Source organism: Python bivittatus, unplaced genomic scaffold (genome assembly GCF_059951505.1).
Source record: "Python bivittatus isolate LINGU-HERP-01145 unplaced genomic scaffold, Pbiv_v1 ctg000220_np1212, whole genome shotgun sequence".
NCBI classification, from domain to species: Eukaryota; Metazoa; Chordata; class Lepidosauria; order Squamata; family Pythonidae; genus Python; species Python bivittatus.
In genome coordinates, this window is record NW_028277048.1 from 39558941 (window position 1) to 39586867 (window position 27927).

General features: G+C 38.3%; 1 protein-coding gene across 1 annotated transcript in view; it reads right to left on the reverse strand.

Moving 5' to 3' along the window:
• The window catches only part of RNF213 (ring finger protein 213), a 98965-nt gene that overhangs the window by 41009 nt on the left and 30029 nt on the right, over positions 1–27927 (reverse strand). Inside the window, exons 15-35 of the mRNA XM_088138383.1 lie at positions 27554–27694; positions 26765–26863; positions 24556–24678; positions 23389–23572; positions 22789–22947; positions 20735–20893; positions 19826–20427; positions 19334–19499; positions 16316–16533; positions 15775–15915; positions 14807–14968; positions 12516–13656; positions 11084–11277; positions 10795–10947; positions 6748–10329; positions 5337–5473; positions 4921–5019; positions 4467–4585; positions 2735–2869; positions 2543–2616; positions 685–832 (exon numbers count right to left, since the gene is read on the reverse strand). Coding sequence (XP_087994509.1) covers positions 685–832; positions 2543–2616; positions 2735–2869; positions 4467–4585; positions 4921–5019; positions 5337–5473; positions 6748–10329; positions 10795–10947; positions 11084–11277; positions 12516–13656; positions 14807–14968; positions 15775–15915; positions 16316–16533; positions 19334–19499; positions 19826–20427; positions 20735–20893; positions 22789–22947; positions 23389–23572; positions 24556–24678; positions 26765–26863; positions 27554–27694 — 7936 coding nt within the window. The remainder of the gene's footprint in view (positions 1–684; positions 833–2542; positions 2617–2734; positions 2870–4466; positions 4586–4920; positions 5020–5336; positions 5474–6747; positions 10330–10794; positions 10948–11083; positions 11278–12515; positions 13657–14806; positions 14969–15774; positions 15916–16315; positions 16534–19333; positions 19500–19825; positions 20428–20734; positions 20894–22788; positions 22948–23388; positions 23573–24555; positions 24679–26764; positions 26864–27553; positions 27695–27927) is intronic.

The window sequence follows — 27927 nt, forward strand, 5'->3', positions numbered from 1 at the left end:
AAACTTAGCCACTATCTAAGATTACTGAAGAATTACTTGCAGGTCTACATACCCATTGTGAGAAATGTCAGTTTATTCCCTTTCTCTCTTTTCTATTCTTTAACTGATTCCACTTATCTCACCACTGCTAATGGTGTGGGTAAAGGTATGCTGTAAATAAATGCTAGACACCCGGAAGAAGAGTCATTATGCAGCTGTGCATGACCCTGAAACCCTTCTCTTTTTGCATTCTATAGGATTCCTATACATTCACTTTCTCTCAACCCTAGACTGGGAAGTAAAAAATATCTATTTACCAATTCACATTGGACAAGGAGTAGATTATGGTCCATAATTTTTGACAAAAAACCTCATCCTGCAGTGGATTGATTCAGGCTAATAATAATAATAACAACAATGATCTACTTCATCATTTGATATACATATTTGACACTTCCAAAGAACTCCAGAAGGAAGGCAAGCTCTCATCTTTTGACTTTCTATAGTGTCTAGTTAAGCAGAGTCAAGGACAGAGCAAACACATTCTAAGAACTATAAAACAGAAATTGACCCTTTATTTCAGACTTTTCATTGTTTATTCAGTATCTTGAGTGTTCATATAATATGGAGCAAGGAACCTATATTAAAATATCTTTCACTTTACAAAAAGCTATGCTCCTTCTGGACATATTTTTATATATATACCTTTCAAGTCATCTTCCTCAGATAGGAGACTAAGAAGAATTTCAATTCTCTTAGTGCTACGACCAGCATCCTCATTTTGATCTCTTAGCATGCCAACAGCACTTTGAACGCAGCTCCTCAACAGTACAGTAGTATCCAAAATCTTAGTCTTTCCAGACACAGAAGGAAAAAAAAAGTATTAGCATATCCCAAAATAACACACAATAATTTCCTCTATGGTTATTAGATCCCTTGAGATGTGGGAGAAGTGAGCATCTGAATAAACTGAACTGTAGAGCCTTTTGATAGTTGGGTGTCATGCTTAATATTTTTTAGAAAGCTGTAATGATGATGCCAGTGTCCAGGGCCATGATTTTCCCCTTCCTGGGGAGTGGGGTGCCTAGAGATTTTCTTTGGTGTTTGTTTTGGTTTTTTTATTTGTTTTAACTATGCTGTATTTTACTAGGGCTTACATGTCAAGTTTTTTATTAGCGGTGCAAAAAAATCTGAAATACTTCCAAATTTGAAATAGGTTGTCCCAGTCTTGCCAGAACAATGCTGTTCCAACCACAAATGGAAGAGTTCTAAGTGCAAAACAGCCCTTTCGAGTTCAAAAAGGGTATTCCAAGCTTGAAACAGGGCCATTTTGCATCCAGGACATTTCTCTTATGGTCAGACCAGCATTTCAACAGATTCACTAGAACAGTTGTTTCAAATTGAATTGTTTTGTAAACCACTACTTTTCCTTTTCCACTATACCACAGGAGGAAATTATGTCACCCTTTTTTCATGAAACTCAGCAAAAAACAGAGTTTGAGGGCCACATGAGGCTCTGGTGCTTTAATATGCCCACTCCTGGATTCACTCAAGTGCCGGGGAGCAGGGGGAGAAACAATCAACCAGATGCCTAAAAAAAAAGAGAGAGAGAGAAAGAGATCCTGTCTGGATAAGCAGCCTGAGTAAAACAAAAACACTGCAGCACTGGGGACCAGGCAGGTAGGCAACCAGCTACAGAGACTTGAGTTTCTAGAAAAAACAGGTAGGAAAGAACACCTATGCATAACTTAAAGGGGATACGTTATGCCCATCCCTATAGTCTTCTCAAACAGTAGCTAACGGAGCTATCATAAAGATCACAAATACAGTGGTACCTCGGGTTACGAATTTAATCCGTTCCGTGACTCTGGTCGCAACCCGATTTGTTCACAACCCGAAGCAAATTTTCCCATAAGGTTCAATGTAATTACCGTTAATCCGTTCCGGCGTCCACGGACCATGCGGCAGGGCGGAAAAACGGCTGCGGACCACGCGGCAGGGCGGAAAAACGGCCGCGGACCACGTGGCATGGGCGGAAAAATGGCCGCAGACCATGTGGCACGGGTGGAAAATGGCCGCGGACCACGTGGCACGGGCGGAAAAATGGCTGCGGACCACGTGGCACAGGCGGAAAATGGCCGCGGATCCGGTTCATACTCTGAGGCGGAGTTCGCAAACCGAGGTAAATTTTTGCGACCAGAGCTGGTCGCAACCCGAAAGGTTCGTAAGCAGAGGCATTCGTAACCCGAGGTACCACTGTAGTAACTAATGGAGTGATCACAAATAGGAATCCTGCTCAAATTATATATGCTGATTATGCATGTTCCTCTAAGAGGGCAATGTGTGAATCATCCCAAGACTAGCACAGATAGATAATCATAAATATCTAGATATGAATATGTAAAACATGTCATGTCATTTCTATAAATCTGATTCCACTGAATAAAGAAAGTAAGTTGTTACAAGGAAGAAGAAAATCCACACCTTTGGAATGACTGCATCATTTGCCCTTGCATCAATGGGACACAATCAAACTGAATTAGTGAGGCATTTTAGGACTTACAAGTATTTCTGGTTTGGATATTGGTGACGCCTCCACCTCCTCCTCTATTTCTTCTACTTCCTCTGTCACTAAAGCTACAATGATAAAGAAAATCTCATATAGGAATGCAACCTGACTCTAAAAGTGATGGTGGAAATTATTACAAACGGTTGGAATTTAACGCTACACAAAACATGTAGCTGAAATTCTTACATTCAGGATTCTCTGAAGACTCTCCCCTATCTTCGGAAAACAGCTGGCTGATAGTGATGCTTCTGAGGGATGTTATATCAGAGACCATATCCTTGGATGTTCTCAGATCATCTATGTGCACAGACTGCCACAGCCCTAAAAGCAACAGATGGTATTTCACGGCTGCCACTTGCGTTCCCATTAATAGTTCTCAAGGAAAACCACTTAACCCAACACAGAGGGGGTAGAACAATAACAGTAATATATCTTCTGCCATGTAACAGCAACACCCTCAATTAAATTAACTCATAAAGTTCTCTTTCAGTTTGGCCAACGATATGTCTCAGAAAAGGTGGAAGGCCCCAAGGACAGGATTATGGGAAACAAACAAATACATTAGCCTCTGAAGAAATCATGGAAGTCAGGGAAAGAAAATAAAAAACACTACTGTTATAAACACAAGAGTGTGAAGAGGTATACTATTTTAATACACATTTGAGAAAATGGAAAAATAGATTTTGCATTTATAGTGACATGCAGTGGAAGATCTATCTAAAATTAAGAGATGTTTCATATATTCCAATAATATTTGCTCAGGTCAAAGTATTTAACTTCAGTTTAATACACAAGATTCTGATTTTTCTTTAAGCGCATCCATGATTTTTGTCTTAAAGTACAAGCTAAAAAACAAAAGGCAATGGACACGATGTGATGGATGTAAGGATAGAAAGGTTACAGCAAGATGTAAGTGAACAGTTTGGTGTAAATATAGCCAAATATATATATGTAAATATAGATTTAGTTACATTTCCTTCTTTTTTCCTTATTTCATTTCATGCACAGCAATAATAAAATTAACAGTATATATCCAGAACAGAAGTTTGACTAAATTCAAGCAAGAACAGCTTCCCTATATATTACATGTCACCTATAAGATACCCACTGACTCCACAGCTTAATGTTTTTTGAGAGGGCTGAGAACTGTCACGAGCAGGAGCAAATGATAGCAAAGGAATGAACAGGGGCAGAAATTTTCTTTTTTTCTAATTTGGGAGATTCGGAACTGTGGGTTTTTGGTTTTTTTTTTAAGTTCACTGCATTAAACCTATTTTACAGCATATAGTTTTTATGTTTCCCAACTAAATATGGCAAGAAACCACATCGCTGATTTTCAGCAATTTTGCCACCAAAAGTTTGTGGTCTCTTCAGAGGGTGCACTACGAAAGAAAAAAAGGGGGGGGGGCTTTAGGGGCCAACTACAGTCTACAGGCTGAGGTTCCCATCCTGATTTAGGATACAGTATTACATTGGCTTTATTTCAGAGCTATCTTGACACTGAACACGGTCAATACTGCAGTAAATAATGGAAACAGCACAGGAATCTCTGTGTAACAAATAAATAAAGGATGTGTAAGAATGCAGATGAAACTAACAGGCTTCATATTTTGTTGTATTTACACAGCTGCTCAGAACATTTTTCGAACATGTGTGGACAACGAAACATGTACTTATGAATGCTACACAAGAAAAGTTGCAAACTTTTTCTTGTACAGAAATGGCATAATACATTTTTCATCTTATTTGTAGCCTTGTATTAGAAGCACACCTCTTTCTATATTGCTGTGATTTGTAAATCTCATTGCTGGGACCATTTGTGAGAGGAAGCAGGAAACATTCCTGAAGCCATAGCAGCACCTTTAGTAGATCTCCAGTCTCCTTGTTGTTCTGTGTTTTTGCACATAAGCCAACCTACCTCTGTGAAACCCTATGTAGGAACTTCCTCCTTCAATTCGTGATAGCTTAGTGATGAAAAATACAAACACCCTGGCTTGATTCTCCTGTATTTTGTTGACTTCATTAACAGTTGAATACCTGCAAGGGAAGAGAAACAGGTGTCACTCTTTTGTGAAGTTAAAGCAAAGCCCTTATTCACCTGCCCAACATCTCCCATGATTTCAACACCAATAAAGCATATTCCCCATCCCATTCTGATAGATAGTATTAAGATGACCAATAGGTCCACACAGCTCTGCATGGAATTAGCATTTTTCATATTTGTCTGGAGTGTTTATCAGACTATGTAAAAATCTTCTATGAACTTGGCTGGCTTATAAATACTGTTAAATAAAGAAATACATTATAGCAACTATTAATTAATATATGCTCAATATTGCTTATCTAATAGGTTTATCTAACAGGCAACTTACTTGGCTGAAGCAATGAGCTGGGCACTAAGAGATCCATTTTCAAAGTCAGTCTGAATAATGAGGATTTTACTCCCATGTGTCCTCCCACCAAGAAAATTCCTGAAAAAATACAGAAATGTTCAAATGTTTATTTTGTTGCAGAAAGAATGGATCACCCACATCCAGACCCGTTTGAAACAATGTCACCTCCAAAAACTCCAGCAGTTTGAACAATAACATAAATACGTTATAATCCTCCATTTTATGTTTTTCAGTTCAGTTATAAAACTACTCCATCATACCAAATTTACTCTATTAATCACGTATTTTATTACAAGCACTTTTATACCACTTCAAAAAAGAAATCTAAGAAATGTAAAGCAAGAAACATACAAATATGTATTATTCTGTAACATTTTTAGATGATGAAAACTCACTGAATATCTTTTAAAAATGAGTATTCTGTGTCAAATTGCTGCAAGAACAAAACTTTCAGGCTGTCTGCATTATGCTGCACTTCTGCCTCCAAAATCTCTGTGTCTGCTGTAGTCAGGAGCCTGGAGAAGGTCGTAATCTAGAACAGTCAAGACAGCAGGCTTTTCTGTCAAATGTTAACAAAGTTTTCATAGGATGGTCAAGCAATCCACTGGTTTTTCATTATCCAAAGGGAAAGACCTTTCCCTTCCCTTCCCACACACATACAGGTAGTCTTTGTTTAGCAATCACAACTGGGACTGGCAACTGGGTCGTTAACTGAAGCAGTTGCTAAGTGAAACCTCAACTGTGCTTATGATCTTACTTCAGCTTTCCTTTCCTTTACAGACCTGCAAAGGTCATAAGTGTGAGGATTGGTTGTAAAGTTTATTTTTTCATCACCATCGTGACTGCGAATGGTCACTAAATGAGGCAATCACTAAACAAGGACTACCTTTTATGGGAGTTGACGTAAAAGCAGGAAAGATTTGAGTGACGCTATCAATTACCTGGGTACAAAAAGATCAGGTAATTTGTAATCAAAAGCCCATTCTACTTATTAACAGAATTTTATTTATTGCCTAAATTGGTATAGCAAATTTCTTAGTTCTAATACACAGAAATAGTACTGAAAGAGTCCTTTCACAGTTAGAGACCTTGTGAATCCTGAGATTCTGACAAGAAAGCACATTTGCACATTATCACCACAAATATCTCCTGCACGTATTTTTAATTTCAAAACATTTAGTATTCGGGGTAAATCCAGAGCACACAAAATAACACAGCAGCCATGCAAGTAACTTTTGCTCCTTCTGTACTGTCCAAATTTGTAGAAAATAACAATTCACTAATGTAAAACCGTAGCAAGCTTCAGGTATATGCACGTTCTCATCCTTCCCTCACCTAAGTGCACAAGCTTGAGGCTTTCTACACTAATATTATTCTAATGAATAGTTATGTGATTACATCTGAATAAGCCATTTTCTACAACCTATAAAGCAACAAGTATTGCTCTGTAAGTATAGATGATCGTATTAATGATCATTTCAGCAGATTGGAGGTGATAAAAAGTGTCTTACTTTTCCCCCTGTTAACAAAGTTACTTTTATCCATCCAAAGGTAGCTCAAAATAGACCTAAGTCTTAAAAACTGTTTGTATCAATCCTGAACCATAATCTCCAAAACAAAATATAAGTTAATTAGCCCTGACTCCAAAGGATGATTGAAATGCATCCCAATTTGGAGCATTTTAAAATTGTCTCTAAGTAGCTGTTGCCATGTATCATGCCAAGTCCAAGAATTCACCATATTTATGAATACAAAAAAGAAAAAAAGGTGGGGGGGAGGAGGAAGAAATGTTTAATTGCAGTTTACCTCAATGAAAACTGTATGGTTTCTGGAGTCCGATCCAAAGCATATGTGCAAAAATTCAGCAAAAGAAGTGTGTTGCTGTTGCTGAAAGTATATCCTAGCCAACTCTTCTCTTAAAAAGTCCAGTTTAGAGTCCCCAAGGCGGACTACAGAATCTGGGGTCGCACAGTTCAACAGATCCAGCTTGGCCTGCTCTCGTACTTTCTGCATTAGCTGTTCAGGAGGAAGAGATGCTTTCAGCTTCTCTGTTACCTGCAGGACAAGTGAAGCACAAGTGTCTGAATGGTAGCCAATAAAAACATCAGAAGGTGTGTATTTTTGTTCACCCATCAAATATTTTTCAGTTTTAACTGCTACAAAGTCATCCACCCATTTCTTCAAGTCTTCCACAATGGTCTTTTGCCACTTGTTCAGCACAGTATTAATATCCAGATAGTGCTTTTCAAGCCGGTTAATCAACGGAATGGGAAAGTGTTTGTACACGACTTCTTTCTCCTCAATGACAATCAGTCGAAACTTGGGATGCACTCTGCATTTCACTCGATGGGTCCCCAGTCCTAAGTCAACATATTTTTGACCAGCAAGTTGAACATAATACTGATTGAGGGCATCATAGAGACTCTCATAAAGGTTTTGTAGGTTGAGAAGAACGACCATCTTCCCGGTCTCCATGCAAATCTTTACTCGGTTTATGTTTCTGCAAATCTGAGTATATTCTTGATCTTTGGGAAAGCTGGAACCAAAAATGACTTCTGGCTGAGCATCTCTGAAGAAACGCTGCTGGAGAATCTGAAGCGCTGCATAATTTTCTGTTAACACTAACAGATATCGACATTCACCATCCTGATAATCGCTATAGATGTTCTGCTGGACTAAATCAATTGTACTGATATCCTTATAATTTTCATCTCCGCCTTCTGGAATCTTAGACATAAAAATATCCAAGGCTTCAATACCTTCTTTGCCACTGAAATTTCGGAGAACTATTTCTGCTATTTCACGGGGGTCTGGTATGCTTCTAGATTTTTTGGTTAAACCAAATAACATTTTTACAAGACTATAATAGTCACGCAACCCAAAAAACTCCTTAATTTGGGTCTTGCAAATTTCTTCATATGCATTTGCAAAGACAGGAAAGAAACGCTCAACTCTCTGTAGTACAAAAAGTTCTGAAGAGCAAATACCTTTTGCACTTTCTATGAGTTCATTTTTATTCAGGTCTCCTCGGGATACAAAGATACCTCGATTCATCTTAGCTGGATCTAGAGCCCAGTTAGATATCCCAATGAAGCCAACCTTTTTGTGAGGGAGTCGATCATCATCAATACACCCATCTTCTAAAAGAGGGTGAAGGGTCTTCAGAGGCATTTTGGGAGAGTCTTCTGCCAATCCAATTTCATCTAATACAACCACAGAGACATATTCTCCAAGGTTTTTTCCTTCCTGGAAGCGAGCACAATGCTTGAATGTATTTATGATCCCCTCCGGGGTAGAATGTGGGCTGCACTGAAAAGACACCAAATGAATCTGCTTAAGTTCCTTATAAAGATCAGAATATGCTGTTTGACCCTGCATGGCATCAGCCACGATGGTCTTGGCAAGAGATTTTGAGCTGCCTGGCTTCCCAATAAGAAACAAAGGGATTTTAAGTTCAATGCAGATCACCATCATAAACACGTTTTCCTTCAAAGCCAGGTTCTTTGCTATTCTTTGTCTCAGAGGCGCACCACTCAAGAAAAGATCCTGAACTAAGCTAATTTCTTCAAGAACTCCTTTTTCATTATCGTATGGTTCTGGAAGTATTTTGCAGATAACTCTCCAGTATGCCTCTTTCTGTTCCAGAGAAGCATGGTAGCAGACAGCAACTGAAAGAATCAAAGACCAAATGATTTTGTCTCTCTGGATTACACTTTTAGGAGGATTACTTGCCAGATACTTCTCCAGATATTTAATAAGAAGTTCGCTGTGGCTGTGAAACCATTTGAAGACTTCCATACAGCGTTCTACATCTCTGAGGCTGATAAAGCTGCATTCATCTTTCCGCTGTCTCATGTAGGTCTGTGACTTAAAAAGCACCTCAATAATCATTTTGATCTCAGTAGCAGACATTTTTATCGAGCTGGTAAGTCGTTCCACAATCTGCTGTATGTATAGTTTTTCAGTAACATTGTTCAACTGCCCAAAATCCCACACCAGAGGTATCATGCTTGGTGGGAGTGCATGGACACGGTAAACTAGCTGCCGAAGAGGAATGGAGCCAAGTTTATCGCTGGTGTCCTCTGCTTTGACACGATAACCCAGTCCAGCTGACTCCAAACGTTGGATCATTTTTGGTGTGTGTTTGCGATAAGGATTGCATGCAGCTATGATCTGTAAACCTGAGTCGGGGACTAAAGGCTCTCCTTCTATAGTGCAGTCACATAAAACTTCCTTGATGCTACTGACAGCTTCTGTGGTATTGGCTTCATCAAAAAATAAAATTGTGTCAATCTTATATTTCCTCTTATTGTACTTGGCCATATCTTTAGCTTCCCTCACTTTATCATAGATTGCATCTGCTGTGGTACCTCCATGAACTTTGACAAGCTTCATATTATCAGCATTAGCACCACACTTACGCATTTCACACAGATATTTTATAAGCCTGGTTTTTCCACAGCCAGTTTCTCCCATCAGGACAACAGGAATTCCACACCTAAATCTCATTTCAATAGCAAGGATTTTTAGCATATTGTCTGTTGTAAGTTCATAAGTTTCATCAGGATCGCTTGGCCACTGGATCCCTAAGACCATGCAAAGTTTCTCAATTTTCTGAGCTCTGGGCAATGCATCAAAATTAACATTGAATGGAACTTTTTGAAGAACTAATCCCTTGTAAAGCTGAGGTGTCATGACATTGCTCTTGATAATATTGCCATTCAAAGGATTGATGGCATCAATGCCACCATTGATATTCTCCTGGAGATGAAAGCCAATGAAAGTCATAGATATAGAGTCTTCATTAAAGAATATGTATGGATGCGGTTCAGACTCCCACTTTTTCCGAAGCAGAAATGGAGCAAGAGCTTCCTCAGTAACGCCTTCGAAAACTTGCCTTCCAGGGCTTTCATCAGAAATGTTAAGTGAAGGAGTTGCAAAATCTTTTGCCATTAAAATCATAAATTTGACAACAAAATTTTTAAAGCCCTGCAAAGCGTCCTGGATAAAATCAGCATTACAGAACACAGAGGTTTCACAATTTCTCAGCTGAAGGTTAAGAAACCAAGCAAAGTTTCTCAGTTCTGACCAAGAAGGATTAATCATTCCACAATATAACAAGAACAGCTGTAGGCATTCTGCTGGAGTCCCTTCCACTGAGCCTTTTCTATACTGGAACCTATCAAGATTTTCACCTCTGTTTTCTCTTATCAAATACTGGAATGGTCTCTGAAAAGCTTCATTACAGAACGTTTCTTTATCTATTCCTGGATCATTGCTGTCATGAAATAAATTCCCCTCAGTATCGTTCTTCAGTACTTCTTTAGGAGATCTGCAAGTTATGTGGGGGAAAACATCAAGGAAACCGTACTTCAATCCTGGAAATATCTGAAAATAAAATAGAGAGGGAAAAGGAAGGAGTTACAATACAATCAAAAACTTTATTGAATGTATTCTCCTCTTTTTCACAGGCTTAAAATTAATATTTTAATTTTGTACTGTTGGAAACAGTTGTCAATACTGCAGAGTTAAGTAATTACTAAGAACATAATTATTTCTTCACTACAAGGGATTATGGGAAACCTCTCCTCAAGGGACAAGGGGAAAAAAAGGTTCAGTCCCTTGCAGACAGTTTCACCTTAATCCCATGTAAGGAGGTGTTTTTCCCTTTGTTCTTTGCAGAGTTTTTTTTCCCTTCAGTCGCTCCAAAGAGATTAAGGGGAAATCCATATTGTCTTCATAGTCTCGTGGAAACCTAGGATTCCACAGAACCCAGTTTGAAAACTCTGCTCTAAAGTATTAAAAACACAGCACATAGTACATATTCCGATATGTGCTTCTGGGTGTACTTACAGACCCTCTTTGTTTTTTGGATGAGGGAGATGCTTCCAGAATTTCTACAACATACAGGTGGCACTGTTTTCGGAGCCAGATTTTCCCATCTATATCTTCCAGATAACGTAAGACAAACAGCTTGAACAAAAATTCTGAAATTCCAGTTTGAACCTGGAAGAATACAGAAACATAAGGAAGGCACAAATAAAGAAGGATGCTCCTCCTATAGATGTAAACATATCCTCTTACAAAAGGATGTATTGGTTGAAATGGGAACCATCCTCAGTCAACACTGTGGTATACTCACAGAAGAAGTAATATCAAAATGAAAGATCATGGGCCGTTTCTGGAACTTATGGTCCAGGAATGGAAAGAGAGCATTCAGGATTTTTCTTTCGTTCACATGGGGTTCAATCAGCCGGATGGTTCTTAAAAGGACTTTGTGACCTTGCAGTTCTGCTTCCATTTTCTGATGCAGCCTCTTTATATAGAGAGATTTTCCTATTGTTTTTAACAATAAAAAATGTATTTTAGATATTGACTGGAAAAAAAACCCTAATTGATTTGAGACTGAGAACTCACATAGTCTATACAAGTGTTTAGCAACAATAGGGAAAATATGGGGAATGTCTTTGGGGCCTTTTGGCCGTAAATAAAAATGGTTGTTGTTGTTATATAGGGAATGTTGAAGAAAATCAATCCAGTTAGAATAATGATCAGAATAAATTAAAACTTTTTAAAATCCCATTTTCCTCTTTATAAAAAGTAGCCTAGGGATGATTAGATCTCATTACTGAAATGCTGAATCTATTCTTGTGGTCCTGTGAAATGTATGCTGGTTCTGTCATATATACACTGAAATATCCAACCATCAAATATATGCATTTTGTTAGTTTTTCATCTCACAAGAATGGCTCCTGCCAGCCACTATTCATGTGTGCAAAGACACACGCTGGATAGGATTGTTATTTAATGTTTATATGATGGTGTGGGTAGGCAATCAAAAGCAAAAAGCAATAAAGGAAAGGGTGGTTGAAGCCAGCCTTAAACACAAGAATGTAATGATCTTGCGAATCTGTAACTTTCAAACATGTAAGAAAACATAATATACTATTTCTTAAATTGAAGTAGGCAATCTTCTGGTGGCTGAGGGCCACACACCATAGTTAAAGACACAGAGACCATGGTGGGCAGGGCGATAATCCTAAAGAGAGTTGAATCTGGAAGTTCTGATTTCTTTTCTGGGTTTTTTACAGGAGGAAGGTGTTTCTTTTTTCTCTGTTTGCTACTGTGAGTAAAACCACAAAGGCTTTAAAGCATACCCTTACAAAGAAGGTGCTTTCTCAATAGACCAAAATTTACTTCCTCAACTTCCACTGCCACTGGAGTTGGGTGGCTATAATAAATTCAAATAAATAAATAAATAATGAAAATAAATTAGGAAGTTTTAATCTAAGTCACTTTTATGTATTCCTCTTTTCCCTCTAGTTTTCCAGTGTAGTTGGCAAGAAGTTCAGAAGCATTCACATTACATGTTAATTAAAATCACAGTTCCAATTAACCATAGCACTACTTAACCTTAAGCTATTAACATAAACCCATGGTTTGAAACAGATTTGCTACAAACAAGCCTGCTTAATATTTAATATGACGTGTTAATCTAATCTGGGTCATTTTTTTCTTGCTAAACTATGATTATATATCCAAGATGGGAGATTGTTTGAACTTGGTTCTCTCACCCATTCCAGCTCTTTCAGAAGATACAATCCCAACACACATGTTATCCTTGAAGACAGAAGTTGATGGATTTCCAAGCTCATTGGCTTTGTAATGCTTCCCAAGGTAACTTTGAATGTCTTTTAGGGGCCGAAGAGGGATCATGTGAATGATGAAATTACTAAAAACAGAGGGGATATAGCAGTGTTCTCTCTCACAGTTGCAGAACATCACTAAACTATAGTCACTCATATGTTTTAAATGAAGGCTCTGGTATAGTTCCTCTAACTTATAGGCAACATCATAACTCAACTCATCTGCAAAAAGCAAAGTATAAATCTTCTTCTCTTTATTGTTTGAAGTAAAGCACCGCCTCATAAACAATTCCACTTGCTCATAGCTAGTTTGTGGTGTACACAATAAGACTTCATCATAAGAGGGTAGCATCTCTTCTGGACTGTTCATGTAGATGGCAAGTGTGGAAATCAAAACATCAGAGCGAGGGCAGAGGATGAGATTGGGCTGCCTCGCATGAAGACCTTGTGGTAATACTCGCACAATAGTCCTTTTCTCCAAATCTGCCAAAGCAGATAGGAACCTACCAAGCATTTCAATATCAAAGCAGTGTGGAAGGAATAAGTCCATATTTTCCATGTAGGAACCCCAAATTTCCTCCAGTTGTTCAGTCAATTCTATTGTACTTGCACAGAGTCCATATATGACACCAAAACTCCTTTTTGGTATTTCAGATACCACTAATTTGGAGACTTCTTTAATATCTTGTCTACTGCAGCTGTGTTTTATGAAGGACAGCATCATTAAGGCAGCCTCACTGGGTGTCCCTGAACCAAGCTCCTTGCATAAATATACAAGTTGCTCAGCCATGTAGTAATTCAGATAAAAATACTGGGATCGCTTCTCAGACATGAAGTGATTCCACCTCTGCAGAAAACTCTCCATCTTTCTGCATATGGCTGGCAGAACGTCTGCTACTTCTCCACTTCCACAAAGGCCACTGATAGAATTTAATTTAAAGTTCATATTAATGCAAAACTGATTCTCAGGTGAGCAATATATGTCAGCAATCCAGTTTCGGAAGAGCATGTTTCCAGCAGAATAAAGGTCCATGAAGGACAATGCAAGTCTCTGAACGCTAGAAAACACCTGAGTGAAGAACACACACAAAAACATAACGGTAGGTTGAATCCAAATCATTATTAGAACAATCCATGCAAAGTATATATTACCCACTGTCCATTTGCTTACTGGCAAATACCTACATTTAGCCTCAATCAACTTTTTATTATTTAGAATACAGGTATGCAATCCATAGCCATTTTCTATGCAGATCCCAAGCTCTGCCCTTTCCACTCTGTAACCAATAAGCTCACAAATAAGCGATGACAAACCATTAATAGTTTACTTGCTGCTATTAGCATGGGGAGGATATGTGAGTAAATAGGAAAGAGTACAGAATTGTAGAAACATGAGAGATTCAGGAATGGGCCAGAAAAATGACACATAGTCCAGTGTCTGATTATGAGAATGGGATCACTGTGATATTACAATAACTGAATCACTGTAGTATCAATGAAACAATTTTACTATTGCTAAAAATGATAATAAATTGGGCATCCTCATGCTTTACCATCCAATAGTCTGATATGAAATAGATAGATAGATAGATAGATAGATAGATAGATAGATAGATAGATAGATCGATCCCAAAGGGATGAAACAACCCCATCTTCCCAAAAGAAACATCATAAACATTACTTACCTATCACAATTCAGCAATAAGCGATCATCTTTAAACGTACTCAAATATATATCTATTTTAAATGCTTTGGGTATCTAAAATCATCAATTCCTCTTAATCACTATCAGACTCTCAACGTTACAAGAGTTGGCAATCATTTTTGATGATGCGTGCCCTTATGTTATGTTCAATGGCACAGACCCATGAAAATTCAAGAATAAAAAATGGGTCTGTGCCATTTTAACCTCATGGGATCATCAAATGTAACAGGTTTCAATAACTTTGTTCTCAAGAATGTTAAAATCTCACACTCTCTCACTAAAGATGCAAAAACACTGAAATATGAAATTTATTAATTTAGCAAGACGTGGATTTAATTATGGACTGGCAGCAATATCCAGGCATTGTGATACTTTTGTGAATATGGAATACTATCAAAACAGTCTAGAAACAACATGAAGAAGAAAGCAGAATCCTAATATTCATTCCTCTCCATCACATGTATTTCAATAACAATAATTTGGAAGGCAGAGGAAAATATGACAGGAAGCTTACTTCAGAAAATTTATCCACTTCTGCACTTTGTTCTACTTTTCCTGACATCAACATCAGCTTGTTCATCAGTTCTTGAAGCTCTTCCAGAGAGTACTGCCGTTTCTTCTCTTGTTCCCCATGACTTTCTTGGACAGTCAGGTCCAGAACAGTGTCCAGACAAACCTTACAACAAAACATAATATGTGCAAAAGAATTCTGATCTGTGTTTTCCTTTATACAGGAATACCAGCCTGTCTATTTATCACCTCCAGGTTATGCTAAATTATGGTGAGCCTACAATTACCCTGGGATAAAGTAAAGTTATTAATAGAAGGTAATCAGGGGAAAATGAATGCACAAATCTACAATCTTCTGATTGCCACAGAACTCTTTTGATTGCTTAATACCTATGCATTATTATTTAATTTATATTTATATGGTTTCCCACTGTTGTAAATCTTGAAGGGGTTTACAGTAGAAATAAAATGTAAAAATGCAAACCATACATTAGAATAACATAAAAATAACAGTCATTGAAAAGGTGGGGGAAGAGAGGGAAGGAAACCCAAAGCAAAACTGACACTATTCACCCATCATTAATACAAAATGCTGGGAAGAAAAATCATTTGAAAAAAATAAGCCCTCTTTTACAAAACTTACTGCCAATCATGATTGGCCACACTGGCTAAATCACACCAATTGTTGACTGCATGCCTGGCCAATAGGGAAGAGGCTAGTGATGTCATGAAGTTCTGCCAGCACAAGGGTTAATTGAACAATAAGTCTTTGATGCAATAATATCCTTTTGACACATTACTGTATTTCTGTGTTTAATCCTTATTTTCTTTTACACCGCCCAAAATTGCTTCAGCAATTGAGGCAAATGGATTAAATGCATAATAAACATTTAAAAATAGTTTTGTACAAGTTAGCAGAAAAGTAGAAAAAATAGGACATCATGTTTTAGATTCCTTTAAGCAATGTCTCACCTTCTGCCCTTCTAGCGGGGCCTTAATTCTGTAGATTCCTTTGCTATTGATTGTGGTTGCCAGCGATATAGATGACAATTCCACAGAGCCATGACTCTCTTTGATAGTTTTTAGCCAATCCAAGTATCTTGCAGAATCACACTGTAGGGAGAAGATATAATATGGATTATTCCTATTAGCCTGTGTCTTTCCCAAATCAAGTAAAGGAGATGACATTTAAGCACAGACATTCTAAAATTTCTACCCCACTATTTTTTGGGCTTTCAAGCATATTTTATAGAAGGTTAAATTCCACTAAAATCACCAACTGACATAATTTGCAAATTGGACTTTATGTGGCAAAACATAGCTCTGCGTTTCTCTTTGAATGCAGAGTATGTACTGGTCCGCAGACTTCAGGTTCAAAGAGTATTTCTACTATACCTCAACTGCAACGAATTAATATGCTATAGGTATAAAGTAAAAGAAAAAAAACTTTTATCAAGTGCACAGCATTTAAAGGTGAGTAATGGAGAGCTACGATACTGCTACAGTTAATTACCAGCTTTGTGGAGAGGTTGTGATCACTTTCCAGAGCTTTCCATATTTTCTCCAAACACTTCATGAACTCCTCAAATCCTGCTTCTCGCTTTAAATCATACAGCAGGGAGGAGTAGCCATACACAGCATCATGAAAACAAGCCACCCGATCCACATCCATGTCATTCTCTCCTGCAGATATGGAAGCCAGCTCCACGAACACTTTCAGCTCATTTATGTCTAATAGAAATAAACAAAGCATTTCATGAGATAAAAGGAAATGTATGATCTATGAATGGCTTCCCTGGATGCACTGCAGTGCTTTCTAGCAAGTAACTTGCTTCTACTATCTGAGCTGAAGGATGGCTCCAACACCAGCACTTACAGTTGCTTTCTTCACTTATACAAGAATCTGTGCAGTGGAATAATGAAAAATAGAGATGTGAAAACCTAGCATTCTGGAGAGTTCTGGAAATGTTTCATTCTACACTGGCTACACTGTTCCAGCTGTGACCCAACAGTTTTTACAAGTTAATCCTCTGAACTGTAAGTGCTTCTGCTTCTAAATAGAGAATTAACTTCTAGAAAACTGCTGCATATCTGGGCCATTGTGGAGGAGAAATAGAACATTCCAAAGTTCCCTAAAACATTAGGTTTTGCACATCCCTAATACAGCAAGGAAAATGAGGAAAATGACCCTGAAGTGTTATCTTTATTATTATGATTAAACTAGATAACGTAGCAAGTTTGGGATTTAAATAAGAAAGTAACGGAAAACGAGTTTGATTATAATTTGGATTTGACTGAATGTAGGGTTTTATTTTTTCTCTGCTCCTTTGTTTTGTGCTGTTATTTATGCTTTAAATTTGCACTTTAGACTAATTTATGTAAATAAAATATGCAAATACTTGCAGTCAGTTTCAGTTTCTACTGAAATAGGCCTCCCAATAGTAACAAGCTATGTGAAATATAGTAACATTTTACTGCTTAATTCTACTTTAATTCTGAGAAATGCTTTTAGAATACAGAGAAGTCAGGAAGATCAGAAGTGATTAATCCATTTCTAACAGGCTGAAGGAGAACAGATCAGGGTTGAGTTGGCCTAATGCTGGAGTGCATCTGCTACCAAGATCAGCTGAAAGGAGGCTCAGGATGCAATGTGTTAGACTGGCAAGGAGTAGCCTATTCCTGTCACCCCTTTCTTCCAACCTTAACAAACTCAGACTCTTCTACGCATCTTCAAAACAAAGGCACCGTAGGCAGTAATCCCTGGGAGCTTCTGCCTGCTGGTCCCACAATGCAGCACTTGTACCTACAGCTGAAATCCAAAAGGAGAAGACAGAACAGCCCCTCAAAGTCTTTGTCAATTTACGGAAGCAAGCAGTAGCAAGTTCTGCACTTGCACCCAAATTCTTCTACTACCAAGAGATGTTTAGAGTGATGCGGATTGTATTAGCATACTAGTTCCATGGAGATGACAAGTACAAAGAAAGCTGTTGTTGCTGCTCTGTCTCCTGTGATCCTATAATGTTAAGTCTCACACGGTGCCAATCACATTAACTTCTGCTGCTGCTGCTACTACTAATTATTCTAGCTTTCTTCCACCCCCCCCCCCCAAATATTCATATGCCACTTTCCCATGTGTTATAGGTTAAGTCTGGGGATGTGGCCACTTGGGCATAAAGCAACATAGATCCCATGAATAGGGTCTTTTCATCATTATCATTTTACAGAGAAGCTATAACCTTCACTTTGATTCAGAATTACGCTTTCCCAGCATTCACTTAATCCTGACTTTTACCTTATTTTATCCTATGTCTTAGTTCCATCTCTCCTACAATGTCTTCAATATACACTACTCCGACGTTATCTTTTTCCAGATCAGCTAACTCAAGCCCAGCTCCCTGCATGCCCAGTTAGTGTTGCCTTGTTGCACTTGGACTTTGGGTTGGGAGCAGGCGCTTGGGTTTGTGGCTGGACAGAAGTTTTGAAATGTGGGCAAACTTTTTTCCTAGGTTACTACTTTATATTCACTGGCCCCTGTCTGATGGCTACTAGCACCCTGGGCTTCTTTGGGGTATCTCACAACATCTCAGGCTGCAAAGCAGCATGGCTGGTGCTCTAGGCAGCCCCCTCCTGGATGCCAGTATCCTGGGCTCACCATAACAGGTTATGTTGGCATCTTCTCAGCCTCCTGATGACCTGCCCTCATCAACATGCCCTTGTCTAGCAGCCTCCACTCAACGTTAACCTGCTGTTGTCTCCCATAGTGATCCTGTTACCACATCATTCACGTCTTTCTGCCCCACCTCCATCACTGATCCTGCTGCTGCTTCTGCCACTAGCAATGGCCTCTTGTTCTCCACTGTACCTTTGGAACTTCAGGTTTCAGGTTCTAGTCTTTGTTCTGCTTTCCCTTCTTGTAGTTCCATTCTTTCAGTCTTGTGACACTGCGCTTCTGCATTTGAGTCCCCACTGATACTAAGATAGCCTAGCTCCTTCCTAAAAGGCCAGCTCCTCATTTTTAGCAGTGCAAGGGCCCCTAAAAGCTATAGGTGTCACTGCCCCACACCTGGTCTCCTATACCATTTATACAGGAACCTGAAGGGGAAATATTTCCTCAACCTTTACGTTTTCCCATTATATTTATTCACAACAGCATATACAGTATGTAACTTTGCTTGGTTATGCATGATTGTACATCTAGATGTTCTATTTGTCAATGTTTAATTCATGCTTTGTCTCTGCATAGGCAACAGTAGGGAAAAGAAATACACATTCAAGTGTATGTACCTCATTGTGCAGGCAAATGAAGAATCCAAAGGAGAGAAAGTATAGAAGTAACAAGATGTCAGACAGAGAGGAGGAGAAGGTTCAAAAAGTTAAATAAAATATTCAACTTTATGCTTTCTCTGTCCCCAAGTCTGCTTGCAAATCCCAACCTGATAAACAGAATGGAGAAAACAACAGCTCGACCCAACATATAGTAGAGTTAAAGCTTGTTCAAGGTCATGAAGAAACAGAGATGTATCAGTTCTACCTTCCAAAGCCTCTTTGACCCAGTAAATAAACTCCTTCCTAACTGCAAGCTCTTCGAGGCACTCACGACGTTCTTTAGTAATATCTTGCAGCAGTTTCTTAGCACGCATCAATGAAGGACTCATAGAAGAAAGCTTTTCTTGTTGAAAGGATTGGAATTCAGTTGTCTGAAGAGTAAATTACATGAAATGAAAAATACTGCAAATTAAAAACACACAAATCCTCTTCCCTTTATTCCACAGATTTCTAATTCTTTAACCTTCTGGTTTCAGAGATTCACAGAACTGACATGGACTTTTTCTAAATATCACTCCTTTTAGGAAATGCAGGCATATAACAGAGGTGTGTAGTTTCTATCAGCTCAAGGGCCATATCAGTGGAGCCTGTAGCCACCACTTTAAAAAAAACCCTATAATTTTATGAGACTGCAACTATGCAAAATCTCAGATGATTGGGCTGTCTTTTCAATGGGAAGTTAAAGAGATGTACTTACTAAATTCAGTAATTGTTGCAGGACACTGAAATTACCAGAAAGCTTCAAAACTTCCTTGACTTTGTCAATAACTTTAGCAGAGTCCAATGCCAAATCCAATTCATGATACTGCTGGATCTGCTGGATCCGTTCATCTATCCATTCTCCATTATCTTGATACTGCAGTTTGCACATAATTTTGAAATCGCGTCTGAGTTCTTCATAATTGTTAATAAAATCTTCAAAGAGAGCCTTCACTTCAGCAAATGTGAGTTCTCCCAATTTCAAGCTATCATAAAGCCTTTGGAATTCTGTGCGACAAGGATCAAAAAAGCAATCGTACACATCCTCCATATTTAGAATGGTCAGAATTTCTTCTGTGTCTGGATCCTCTGTGCTGTTCATCAGCCTCTTGGCTGCCTGCTCCCAGCAATACTGGAAGATGTGGCTATCTTTAAAATCATACACAAATTTAGATATCTCCTTCAGCTCTTGACTCAAATGGAGATAGCTCTCTATTCCATCGTCACTGCATGAAGTAGGTTTTCTCACATTCACAACATCATCCAATGTTTCCAGTGCCAGATTTTTGTTATTCTTTTGCTCCATTTCAGTAAAATCCACTTTAAAAAAGGGGGGAAAAATGTAAGTTGGAGTGTAGTAATTTTCAGTTCATTTAAGCATTTGATATAAGCTGCACAAAGATTCACTCTACAGAACCCATCTCAAGAGTTTGCATTTTCATATCTGCATTATTCTATTTCTCTCATGTTAGAATTTTCAGTTGCTTTCCCATTCACCCTTCCATATATTCAAGCCCCATTTTAGGAGGATATTAACAATAACTGCAAAGGAGAAGTATCAGACAATAATTTGCAGAGGAAAATCATAAATACTGATTTTAAAATTATCATTATTTTAAAATTTTACCTTTTACGTAGCACTGAACCTTCCTCAACATGTCCAAGAGGACTCCCAAATATTTTTTCTCCCTCTTGACATGTATTACTTCCTCTAGTCTCAGCTTTAAAACTTCTTCTAGTTTCAGTCCTTCAAGTGATTCATTTAACAGTGATTGTTCCTTGCATTCTGAAATAATTTGTACCAGCCGATAAGAGAAATTCTCCAGACAATGCATACTCAAAAATCTATAAACAATATAAAACACTAAAACCTATCAAGACAGCAGCTAAACATATACAGCATAAAATCACAATAGCAATAATCCTGACGTTCTAAATGCCAATACAGTAGCAATGTGCAAAATTTACTGTTCTGAGGAGGGGAGATTCTAGGCAGCATTGGAATAATATGTCTCTCTTCTGGACTAGGCCAATCTGGGGCCATCTCATGCATGGACCATTTTCTGCTAAGAATACTTTTTTTTCATAATTACAGTAATAACAATCTAACACCCCTTGAGTCTTGAATTGGGTATTTCTGTAATTTATACACTGCACCTGAAGACACTGAACTTCTGGCCCAGCTATTTGACGAACCTCTCCCTGAAAAGCCCCCAGTTTCACCCAGAGATTCAAAAACTAATTTCTCAGTTGGAAAATAGCAAAGCCCCCGGGAAAGATTTAATCTTACCAGAATTCTTAAAATTAAACCCTACATGGTGGGCATCTGTGCTTGCTCTCCTTTTCACAGCCTTAAATAATTCCTTATGTCTCCCTAAAGATTGGCTTAGCTCTATTATTTTCCCAATCTACAAGAAAGGTGATAAATGTGACCCTGCAAATTACCAATTAGCCTTTTATCCGTAATCAGTAAATTATATACAGTGGTACCTCTATTTACCAACGCCCCTACTTACGAAATTTTCGAGATACGATCAGCTCTGGCCCCAAAAATTTACCTTGATGTGCGAACTCCACCTCGAGGTACGGCCATTTTTCCACCCTGACACGTGGTCCGCGGCCATTTTTCCATCCTGACATGTGGTCTGCGGCCATTTTTCTGCCCCTGACACGTGGTTTGTGGGCATTTTTCTGCCCGATGCGCGGTGCGCGGGCGTTTTGCCGCCCCGCTGTGCGGCGTGCGGGCGCTTTTCCACCCGATGCGCGGCGTGCGGGTGTTTTGCTGCCCTGATGCACGGCGCGCAGGCGCTTTTCTACCCGACACGCAGCGCGCAGGCGTTTTGCCGCCCCGCCGTGCAGCGTGCGGGCGCTTTGCCACCCCTGACGCGTGGTCCGCGGACGCCAGAACGGATTAACGGTAATTACATTGAACCTTATGGGGAAATTTGCTTCGGGGTGCGACCAACTCGACTTGCGATCAGAGTCACGGAACGGATTAAGTTCGTAAGTAGAGGTACCACTGTACTAGATTCCTATATTACAAGCTTTTGGACTGAACATCCTCCAAAAACGTGTTGGCTCCTGAGCAAGCCGCTTTCAGGTCTGAACACTCAACCATGGACCAATGTACCATACTCCATCACACAGCTGAGAATATTACAGTCAGCCCAAAGGTCCCCTGTAGGTAGCCTTCATAGACCTGAGGCAGCCTTTGATTCTATTCCACGAATGACCCATGGATGACTCTGGAGAAAATTAGCCACCACAATGATAGGCTGCTGTCTTTTTAGGCTCATAACGCTAGTACACCGTGGCAGAGCCACTCGAGTTAAAGGTAATATCCTTGCTGATCTAACCGAACCCATCTTCACTAATAAAAGTGTTAAGCAAGGCTGTATCCTCACCCTACTATTATTCAACTTAAATTCCTTTGATTTTTAAACAAAACATATTTAAGGCAATATGCTGAAGCCAGCAGTTGGCATGCACCATCTTAAAGAGATATTCTATTCCTTCTCATTCACAGATGACTGTTCTTCTAAGATGACACCAGATAAATACAGAAATGTATTTCTTTATTGTCATGGTGATTTCATTTCATAAAGCCCATTTAACCATGTGATTAAACTGCATTCATACAATTTATCCCTCTCTCCATTTATATATGCAAAAGAGACTTACTTATGAATTGTGTCTTATGCTTTAAAATTAGCTCCAAATGCTTAATCAGAATATTGCCTGTTACAAGTGCATTGACAACATTTTCAAACAAAGATTCCGCAGTGGCCATTAATAATCGAGCATCTTCAGTAAATTGGTTCAGAATGTTTTCTTCTGCACCTGTTAAATATATTAAAAACAGTAAGTACTTATAAGATTTGGGGGCATTAAATTGCTCAGGTTAGCTCCTTTCCCTGTGTCACCTGGAAACAACCCCATGCAAGATGACTTATTCTCACTTTCCTGTCCCACCCACATGCATACTCTGCTACATCTCATTTTTCACAGCCCTGCTTCACTGATGTGACCATATTATTTTTACCAAAGGGGAAAATTAAAAAAAAACCCTATATATTCTTTCAAAATATCAATGAACATTCATGAAGCAGATTATTAATTCATCATAATTTCATACAATATACATGTCTGAAATATCCAAATGTCTGAAATATCCAATATAACTCCTCCATTATTCATTATATTTTCTATGTTATATAGCTACTTTGCTCCTTTACATACTTCCCCTGACTACAACAATGATCATTTAAATGATATACATACGATTGAAAATGAATATATGTCTGCTGTCTTGCCATTCAAGCAGATGCTTTAGTATACTTTGAAAGTCTGTCAAAGGCTTCCCCATTTCATCCCTTGGCCAAGATTTTATGATGGCAGCAGATATAACTTTACCCAGCTTGTTCAGATCATATGAAGATATCAACTCAAGTAGATTCTTTTGTTTCTAGAAAAGACACACATAAAAAATGCAGTATTAGACAGTAATTAATTCATTCTATCACACAATGTCAAGATTGTCACAAAATTCAGTTCATCATGTAATGGGACTTCCCCACTGAAAATGTATTTTTCCTTCCATGTGAATTTTTCTTCTACTTGCTGAGATAGATACTCCTCTTACAACAGAGACAGTCACCACTCTGTGGGGATGCAGGTTCTTATAAACGGAAACATGGTGTGCGGGCAGGACTCGAAGGTCCTTCCTCTCACTTTTCTATACTGTACTATAACTACAGACTGAACAACAATCCTTAGTATTGTGTAACCTAGGCAGTACATTGTTAGGGTTACTCCAAATTAATCAACCTTCAATTCTGAAAGAGACAGAATGACCTTGATGAGATGTTAGGAATGGGCTGAGAACAAACATTAGTTCCTATTCATAATGAGTGTGAGAATCAACTACTGGAACAAAGGAAGGATCATGACAAAGGACATCCCTGTTTTGAAAAATATAAAAAGCTCAATCAGCAGAAGGAGCTAATTCAGACCTCCTACAAACAGAGGTAATATATACTAAAAAACTGACTTAATGAATTGAAAAACATGAAACTAGGGACACTAAGGTTTTCCTTCTATAGTGGGTTACAGTAACGGAACATAAAAATTTTTTTAAAAATCCATGCTAAAAATTTTAAATTACATAGTTATGGCAAGGACACATTACAGGTCAGGGTTTGGTATATTTTGGGTTGTATGCACAAGTATAACCAACATCCAGCTACAATCTAGAGACTCCCTTGCAAAGCAACATACCATTGTCTGTGTCCTGCCTACTAAGATGTTTAGGCAGTGCACCTGTCAGCCAGCTTGGAAGGAGAAGCCACATATGCCAGGAAGCCTAAATCTGCGACTATTTGAAGCATAGCAACAATCCTATTTACTCCCAATAAAATATTAGACAATCTTTGATTTTAGATAAATTACCTGGTATGCTGAATCAATAGCTTCAATGGCACAGTTTTCAAATGTTTTCAAAATCACAGAAGTGAATTTTTTAATTTCCTCATAACAACTACAGAAGGCTTTAATTTGTTCAACAGCATCTTCCTATTAGGAAACACCAAAAGAAAAACAAAGCAGAATTTGGGGTTTTAAAATATTTATATTCTCTCAAGTGGAAACATGGGAAGACAAGAATTTAGTGATTATGGCGGTAAGATCTGATTATAATGAATTATTTTTCAAAATATATAAAATGATGCTCTGCTTGTTCAGGATGGAAATGGGACATGACACAGGTTACCTCAAATGTATCTCTAATTTCAAGCAGCACTGTAAGATGTTAGGAGAATCTTCAGATCTATTCTTTAAAATCTACCGTATACTATTCTCTTTTGCAATAGCCTTTCTACAATGACTGGGCATTTATTGAATCTCTTAATGTATTCCTTTTTTGGGGGGGGGACTGGCACAGTTGAGAGACTCTCAGAGGGTTACAATCACAACAATAAAATGTCCATGGCGCAATTAAAATCACATAATAAATAAGCAGTTCCCAAACGTTAAACCACAAGACAAAAATATTCTTTAACAAGAAATAAAAAAGACAGTGACATCTAGAAATCTAAAGTCCTCTTAACAATTCTGTTTTTAATAATTTCTCAAAGCCTAGCAAGATATGAACTGATTGGATTTCAGGGGGCAGGGAGTTCTATAACATTGATTCTGCCACAAAGAAACATTTGTAGACCCCCATTCCCTAAGCTCATTGAAAAGGGAGACTACCAGTAGTTTCTTCCAGGAGCTCCATACTGGACAGCTTAAAACTGAGTGGAGATGGTCCTGGAAATACCTCAGTATCAAGCCATGTGCAGTCAAAACCAGCACTCTGAATTCCACATGGAAGTTAACAGGAAGCCTGTATGAGGCCCAGAACACAGGTGTGACTTGTTTGTGTCAGCTGCTTCCTTCTGGACTGAAACTTCTGTGTGGTCTTCAAAAGTAGCCCCATATAGAATGCACTACAGTAGTCCAACACATTCTTAATGTGCCTGGAGTCTGATCACACTACCATAAGTCAGGATGGCAATTAAACTAATCTGGACTAGAAAGTGATCTGATCATGGCAAAGGGCTGATGGAGATGTTCTGCATATGCAAATCACCAACTATCTGCTCGGAGATGAAAGTGAGGTCCAAACTTCCCACCTACATGCGTTGCGCCAGAGAAAATTACTTGGGACAATCCCATGATTGCCATGGAGATCATGAACTCCCAAGCCCTACATGAACCAGCCCTGAGAGTATGGAGACTGAAGTCACCTAACACCAAAAAATGAGAGGTCACAAATACCAGCCTTGAAGCCAAATCAAAGGCTCACAGAGGGCATCTGCCATGCAGCATAGTGGCTGATGCACCAGAAGGATACCCAAGTTGTCCCTACAGCCACCTTAACATATAGACATTTACACCCCACTATCTCTGGGACAGAGTCCCTGGCCACAGGCAGAATCTCTCCAAAGTTTAATATCCTCCACCCTCCCCATCCCTGCTGGGGAAGGACCTGAAATCTAGAAGTGCAAATCTCGGAGAGGGACACAGCAGCACTCTCATCAGTTCTCAATAATGCATACCAGTTCTGCATTCTCTTCCAAAAACAGACAAGAAAGATCTTCTTATGAACCAACCTGATGTTAAATACCAAGAGCCCAGGAATTTTGAGAATTGTGGTTCCCACACATTTGGAGGACATCAGGTTAGGAAAGATTGTTGTAGAAGCAAAGCCAAATATTGGCTTGGTTTATATACTGTGCCAAGCCATATTTTAACCATTAACTGTTGAACAGAGTTGATTCACACTATACATTAAGCAATAAATTATAATTTGCACAACCACACATAAGCTCAAAACAAACGATTTAATAAGATTATGTTATCCAAGTGATTCATTCTTTGTCCAAAATCATATTCAGAATGTCTGAAAGCCCTCTGAAACTCCAAGCTGTAATTGCTCAGATATGATACTGATCATACTAATCTTGGTTTAATACCATTACAACAGGATGCAAGAGTCACAAAAGTGTTACATAAAAGCTCTCCATTCATTTCAAGTAGGTTATGCTCATACAGATCTCAATCAATTGCCACAAGCAGACTAGTATCTCATTCATATGATGTCTATCTATCTAGGTACCTGTTTAATTCTGCCTTCCAAAACTGTAATTAAAGCTTCTTTCCAGTCTTCAGAATTACTGCTATTAGGAAACTTTATTTTCAAAAAGTGATCCCATACCTACAAAGAAAGCATTATTTTACATTTTAAAACGACAAATGAAAAACTGTTTAAGGAAGAAGAAGTAGGAACCAGAGTATCTATTCAACTCAAATGGAAATATTTCTTTAACTTTAATGCTGGAATACTTCATCACCTATTAGGAAAGAATATATGCTTTTAAGGTATGAAGCACCAATTAACTATAATAAAAGGGAGAAAGAATTGGAAACCTAAACTGGGTAGTGTAATAAATCAGGTTAAGCTCCACCTTCACACCTGAAGGAAACTACAATCTGAGATCCTATTATGCCTTCTGCTTTTACAACTCATGTACCTGAAGAATAAGGAAGTATCCAAACAATTTTCATAATTTCTAGAATAAAATAATTACTTTTCAATGTTAGTCTCTCTTTTCTCTGTCCTCTAATCTTTCTGAAGTATCACACTGTAGACTTGTAAAGAACTGAGAAAAATATTACAATTGGTGAGATGTGCCCCTGATAGGCTAGGATGATCAACAGAGATGCTGGTTCATGTTACAATGTACCAAAATAACAAGGCAAAAATTCATGCGTGAAACAGTTTTCTTTATGAAGATTACCAGAGGCAAGGAAAATAAATTAGGAGTGCTGTTAAAAGAAAAAGGAAATTACAAATGGTAGTGTTCTGGATAAAATCTAGATATAGTTGCAGTTCCAAAATACAAACCTCAAGTTCCTCTTTCAAATAAAACATAACTGATGTTGATTGTTGTCTCAGCAGACGTTTTGGAAGACACTTACAAAACCAATCCTTAGTAGTTTTACAAACATTTTGGAATGTCATTGTGGCAATGTCCTTTTCTGAAACCTGTCATATGTAAAGAAAAATATAATTTGTTAACAAAAGAGCAGAATATTACCTGAATTAGCAGAAGTAAAATTTTAAGAGAGGAAAATCTACCTAGAGGCAGCTACCCACCTACAATAATAAATAATAATAATAATAATAATAATAATAATAATAATAGTAGTAGTAGTAGTAGTAACAATAATAATAATAAAAAGATTGAATATAGCCGCTCACTTAAGTGGAGTCTGAGC